Source organism: Camelina sativa, chromosome 7 (assembly GCF_000633955.1).
Source record: "Camelina sativa cultivar DH55 chromosome 7, Cs, whole genome shotgun sequence".
NCBI classification, from domain to species: domain Eukaryota; kingdom Viridiplantae; phylum Streptophyta; class Magnoliopsida; order Brassicales; family Brassicaceae; genus Camelina; species Camelina sativa.
Window position 1 is genome coordinate 19,972,490 of NC_025691.1, and position 7,158 is coordinate 19,979,647.

The 7,158-nt window shown below is 34.8% G+C and overlaps 1 protein-coding gene across 1 annotated transcript; it reads right to left on the reverse strand.

Moving 5' to 3' along the window:
• LOC104704777 lies at positions 1,536 to 4,944 on the reverse strand. Its single transcript, XM_010420809.1, has 8 exons — positions 4,916 to 4,944; positions 4,720 to 4,823; positions 4,125 to 4,665; positions 3,476 to 4,034; positions 2,720 to 3,300; positions 2,406 to 2,587; positions 2,108 to 2,212; positions 1,536 to 2,002 (listed from the first exon to the last, which is right to left on the reverse strand). Exons 1-8 carry the CDS (start codon positions 4,942 to 4,944, stop codon positions 1,536 to 1,538), a joined length of 2,568 nt encoding a protein of 855 aa, XP_010419111.1.

The window sequence follows — 7,158 nt, forward strand, 5'->3', positions numbered from 1 at the left end:
TCAGCTTGTGAAGCCTCAAGCTTCTGAACATGTGTGTCTCTAGCGTTAAGATACTCCATCTTGTTTAGACTAATCCCTCTGCTCGTCCCTCTAACTCTTCCATATTTATATTTCCCTAAAACTTGACTGATAGCGTCTTCTCTTACATTTTCAGTAGTGGTGGAGTCCATTTGACTATCAATTGATCGTATCTTCTCCTGATACAAATATTAGTGAACAATATCAGTTAACCAGTTTATCATGATTCTAAAATAAAAAATTGTTGGCTAACACTCGAAGAACTAGTCTTACAATTGTATCCTGAAATTCTAGCTTCACAGGTCTCCCATCAGAGTGAGTGTGGCCAGCTAACCACACCTTACTTCTTGTCACCTTCCTTGGGTCAGGACTCTTTTTCTTCTATTAAAATTTTAACGAAAGTATGTAACCATTTCGTTTAACACTTTAAAAGTGCAATATACACGAGAAAGGCACACATACCATTTCCATAGATAGACGGAACATGCTCTTACAGCTGGTTGTGTGAGGAATTTGAGACTTCCTTAGGTTTCTGTATTTCTCACTTTTAACCTGCAATATTTAAAAGTTAATTAATCCCATAGCAAGTACAATGAACTACAAGAACAAATTGTAATAAGTACATAACCTTAAAAGCAGGGGAAGTCCTACTCTTCACCCAATTGTTCCAAGATGCTAGAGACTGAATGTTGCTTGGTTTTAACTTAAGCCTCTCAATGCCACTCTTACATTTTTTTTATTTTAGTAACAAGTCTACATTTATAAGCCCTCCAGCTTGCACCCATCTGTTTGAAAACATTGTGTCTTTGCCAACCTTCCTCCAGATTAAACCTTGCCTACACAAATGTACAGAAAGCTTAAACACTGAGATAGGTTAAAATATTGAAATCACATTCAGAATAGCATAAACACTTAGTACCTTAATTTCCTCCCACATAATGTCTTTAGTTGCACAATCAACTGCCCTCCAATCGTCAAATAGTACCGGTACATGCTCCCTCACAAGAGCACCAAGAAACGATGAACGTGTCACTGATCCTAGGCCTGAATCTTCGCCAATAGCTGAGAAATCCACATCTACCTTCTCCATAGGTTCTTTTGCCAATTTATGCATCTTAGTTGGTCCTCGTGTTCTCTTTTTGTTATTTTCAGTCTGTGTCGTTTCCCTCTCTTGTTGCTCAGACTCAGTTTCCTTCTCTGGTTGCTCAGTCTCCGTTTCCGTCTCTGGTTGCTCAGTCTCTGTTTCCTCATTAACTTGTTTGCGCTTGCTATGTCGGACACTAGGCTCAGTTGCTTTCATGTTTCACCCTTCAACAAGAACAGTCATCATTAGTAAAAACCCTATACAATTATTCAGAACTCTACAACACAGAAGCATTGGTTGATATTATTATATTAAAACCCCTTCACATTCATCTCCGACACAAAAACTTTCATCATCAGACGCTTGATTATTCAGGTCATCTTGCTGCACGACTGATACTGATCCACTAACAAATTCCTCTTCTGTCTCCAATTCATGATAAACCTCTAGGTGGCGCCCGCATAACAACATACCAAGATGAAGAATCATCTTCTCTAGAGTAAAAAACTTGCTTTGCTTGTGATGGCATAATGTATGGATCTTGTAGAAAAGATGACTGGTTCATATAGAGGTTCACAAGAGTGAAGTTGTCTTCTTCCTTTACACCATACCCTCTGTTTGCCCAACTGCACTTAAATAGTGGAACTTGGAACATGTGATAGTCAAGGATAATGATCTCCTTTACCACTCTGTAGTATACAACCATGTCAGCCATTTGTCTACTATCTCGAGCACTAGATCTACACATATTGAAAGCTTCGTATGTCACTCCACTGTTCTGAGTTATTCGCTTTACGTCGTCTCTATGAAATCGATGGGCGTTAATGACATATCCCTTGTAGCTTTGAGCCGTATGTCGTGGAACAAATGCTAACCATCTAAGCTTGGTTGAATGACCCTCTGAGTTTGTAGGTATCTAAAGATAAAGTTACATTCTTCGTCAGTCAATGATAAATAAAGAGATAGAATTGAAACTGATAATATGATAGTATAATTTGTACAAACCTTTGCTTTTATCCACTTGCAAACCGGTCCGTATGAGGTTTCCAACAATAAGTCTCATCTCTTGCACATCGTAAATTAGTAGCTTACAATTCTTCAAAAGGCAGTCTGAATCACAAAGATTAACAAGATGTTATTCATAGATTCTTAACTGATCGATGGCAAATTAACAATGTCAAATAGACGTAAACTTACTCAATATAAGGATCCATAATGGTTGTATTCATTAAAACATACCGATGAGCTATGTCTAGCTCTTTAGATGATAGTGTTACTTCCATCGGTTTCTGTAGTGTATGACCTTCGAGGATATGTTCATCACTTTTAACATATTCATTACGGTTGATGGCTTCTTGTATTGGTAGAGTGCTCTTAAGAAACTCTAAACAAAAGGCAAGACATTCTTCAGCCAAATATGCCTTTGTCATACACACTTCTGGCCTAGCAAAATTCCTTACATATGTCTTCAGTGTTTTCATGTACCTACAGGTCAATCCCAAAACATATTTGTCAAATATGTTTACAGATAAAAACAAACTACAATATTATTTAAAAAATAAGAAAGAGTATCTCTCAAACGGATACATCCACCGAAAGTGTACAGGTCCACCCAACCGTGCTTCCCTTCCTAGGTGTAGAGGAAGGTGGAACATGATATAGAATAGTGAAGGAGCGAAAAACCGCTCCATTTGACACATTGTTTCTACAAACTCAGACTCAAGAGTAATAAGCTTTTCTGGATCAATCACACGCTGGCATAACCGGTTGAAATAGTTGCATAAACGAGTAATAGCAACTCTAGGTCCTTTTGGCAGCAATCCTCTCAATGCAATAGGCAATAATTTTTGCATAAGGACGTGATGTTCATTCGACTTCAAACCACGAATAACCAGAGGATCCAGAGAAACACAATTTGCAATATTTGCACAGTACCCATCAGGGCCTCTAAATTTGGCTAACCTCTTGCAAAATCGGATCTTTTCATCCTTAGAGAACCAATAACCTGCTGGTGGCAGGTAAATTTCCTTTCCCTTGGTTTGTGTGTGCAAGTTTCTTCTAATCCCCATCTCTTCCAGGTCTTTCGTTGCCTTCACTCCATCTTTTGATTTAGCACTATTCATCATAATAGACAGTATAGCGTCTGACAAGTTCTTTTCAACATGCATAACATCGATGTTATGGCGAACCGGCAAATCCTGAGACAATAAATCGAGAGGATTAGTTAATTAACAAAGACTAACATAGAGTAATATATTAAATATTTAACTAAGTACTAATACTAACCTTCTAATATGCTAACTCAAAAAATATTGATCGTTTCTTCCACCGCCATTGATCAGAGTCCTCTTCATATTCTTCCTCTGAGCCTACATCATCTTCACATAACTCAGCTTGTTTTCTTTTACTATCCCTACTTAATGGTTTCCCGAAGTCATTCTTGAAATTCTTAATCGCCTCAAATATTTCTGATCCGGTTTGAATTCTTCTTGCAGTCTCCTTCTCAACTATGTTATCAAACCATCCTTTCCTACGCCTGTAAGGATGTCCAGTACTAAACTGTTTCCTATTTCCCAAATACACATGCTTCCTATTAAACTTCAGCCATCTATGTGGTGTATCCTTCCCACAAACATTACAAGCTTGTTTCCCCTTCACTTTACATCCAGACAAAGTCCCTGAAGCTGGATAATCACTGATACTCCACAACAAGATAGCTTTAAGTGTGAACTTCTCTTTCAAATATGCATCGTACACTTCAATACCTTCTTCCCACAAGTCCTTCAATTCATCTACTAATGGTTGTAGATAAACATCAATATTATTGCTTGGTGCAGTTGGCCCAGGGATTAGCATCGTCAACATAATATTCTTAGCCTTCATACACATCACTGGAGACATATTATAATTCACTAAGAACACTGGCCATGTACTATATTTGGTATTTTGAATAGCGAAAGGGTTCATACCATCTGTAGAAATACCTAGTCGAAGGTTCCTAGGTTACGCAGCAAACTCTGACCAGTTGCCATTGACCTGAGCCCAAGTTATCGAGTCCACCGGGTGTCGTATTGTACCATCCTCTGATGCATTGTTGAAATGCCAACACAACTCCTCAGCGATCCTTCTTGATCTAAACATCCTTTGAAATCTTTCCTTGATTGGAAAATATCGAAGGACCTTGGCAGGTATTCCATCCTTCACAGTATCAATCTGTTTATCGATTTCCCATCTTGAAGAACTACATCTTGTACAGGTTTCCATCTTTTCATATTGCTTCCTATAAAGAATGCAATCTTTTTTGCTTGCGTGTATGACATCATAGCCAAATCCAAATACCTTCAAGAACCTTTTCAACTCATTTGTTGACTTTGGATGTACGTTGTCATCAGGCAGCATGTCGTGGACCATCATCAGAAGCTGGTCAAAGAAGTTTTCTGACATCCCACTCTTCACCTTAATGCGGTAGAGGCCCATAATTGCAGAGACTTTGGTGTAATTGTGACATGTCGAATACATTGGTGTTTCAGCTTCATTCAACTTCTTACAAAACTCAGAATCTTCTGCAGTTTCACCATTGTCAAACTGAGATACATTAGGCTTCTCTGACTATGGACTATCCCCATCATCACTGAAAGCTGACCTAAACAACGCATAAGCATCTAATCCAGAACTATGACCATCATCATTATTTGCCCCTTCAGCATACTCACTGCTATTCCTATAAGTAAAACAATGAAGTCCAACTATCAATATAACTCACATACACACTAGTAATTTAAAATTATAATAATATGACGAAGAGTTTCATACCTAGGTAACCAAACCCATGACTTTTCCATAGTAAACACAACTCTGCTCCTCCACCAAATATATAAAGCCAATTGATCAGACACTCAAATAACTAGCTAACATTACAGAACAACAATATATGAACACTGGGAGAAAGGATTCACAATCTTACGATTCAGAAAAAGTCTTCCTCGACAAATTCTGAAAACAAAATTTACAAAGAAAATTCAGACAAAGAACATTCTGTAATAACAAAAAAATTCAGACAAACAACGATTAATACCTGACTCTTTGAATTCTGACACAAAGAGCTACCTGCGAAAATCAGAACCCAGAAAACTTAATCGAATATGGGTTATTACAAGAACCCTAAATTGATACAAAAACCTAAACCCAAAAAAAATTATTCGGAAATGGGTTATTAGGAACCCTAAATCGATACAAGAATCAAAGGGATCGACAACAGCTGAGAAATCACGAAGTAACTCAAGAACCGACGAAGAGAAGACAACGACGGGATTGGCAACAGCTGAGAAATCCACACGGCAACGACCACGATGTGCAGTGAGTGAGAGAGAGAGTGAGAGAGACTGAAAGTTTTTTTTTTAATTTTGCCTAAGTGTTTTTGTTTTTAGTGTAAGGCCAAAATAACACGCGGGGAACAAAAAATGAAATCCCTGTTAAACATAAGATAACACAAAAGACACTCAGGTGCAATTAAAAATAAGTACAAAGTAAAAAAAAAATCACACTTTCTAACCCCACACATTTTTAATAGCATAACCAATACGCAACCGCTATTAAAAAGTAGCGTCTATCTCTTTTATTGCGGAAAACAAAAAAACGCTATCTTTTAGTGCTATTAATACTCACATTTCTTATAGTGTCATAATTGGGCTTGTTTCTATCCATAAACATTATAACATCAAATATTACATTTTACCTTACCTGTTTGACAAAAGAAAAATTATGTTCACATATATATTTTTTGCTACTTTAAAATATGTATAGTTTATTATGTTTCTATATATTGTTCTTTTATTTTGATTCTCCTAAATCTACAAACTCATAAGAATTACTCTAAGCTGGGGTTATAGGTTTGAGATTTGAATAGAGTTTTAAATACTTTAAATGTTATGTAAAATCTTTTGTTATTAGATTAAGATTTTGTTAAACTCTGCTAAAGTTTAGTGTTATTAGTTTGTGATTTGTAAAAGTTCATTTAAAATCTTAACAAATTTGGGTTATTGGATTCAGAATTTTATAAAGTCATAAAAAGTTTTGTGTTATTCAATTAAAACAAAAAAAATCTAGGATTGTTAATGAATTCAATTATTATGTTATTGGTTCATGATTTTATACATTTTCTTCACAAAATAAAGTCATGGAAAGTATCACAAAATTACAGAGATTGTTTGGAGCATTTTACAAGATTTTAGAAAACTAATCAATCTACAAATCCTTATAAATCTTTCACTTATTCATTTTTGATGATTTTATTGAAGTCTTCAAAATTCTTTATAAATTAGAATTCAAGAACACCTCCTAACTTTTAAATATGTGTATTTATCAAAAGTATAATTGTTTTTTAATTAAATTTCTACAATCTACCACTACAATTATAATTTATTTTATTACAAATAGCTTTCTCAAATTTCTTCTTAGTATTTTCACTATTTTGTTTTGGTGTGTGTGATGTTCAGAATAAGTTTTCTTTAATATGTTATATTTCAATTAACCTTATATATTTCACTTTTTTTTTTACAACACCTTATACATTTCACTTAAGTATATACATTTCAAGTAAAAAAAAAATTCATTTCATTTTTGGTTTATATATTAGTTTAAATTATTATTTTTAATAGTAATAAAAATATTACAAAAATGAATTAATTAATTGATGCATTCATTTTAGATTTTATTTTATTTTTGATAATGTGGACTATATTGTTAATATTGAAAATAAGAAGTGATAAAATGGAAGAAGGAGAAGAGAGAAGAACTAACTTTATATATATGGATCCTGCTAAATTTATTTCAAGACTTTATTTTATTTATTAAACAGATCTTGTTAGACACATAGCTTGATTTGACTGGTTAAAAAATTTGCACTTATCTTTATTGTTTTCATTTAGTGATTTTGGAAAGAAAATTGTTCAAATATTCTCTCGTATCTCCATGTCTTCTTGTCTTAGTTGTTCGAAGTGTATATAAAGACTTCTCTTTACATCTGTTAGAACATGAACGGATCGACATCAATACCA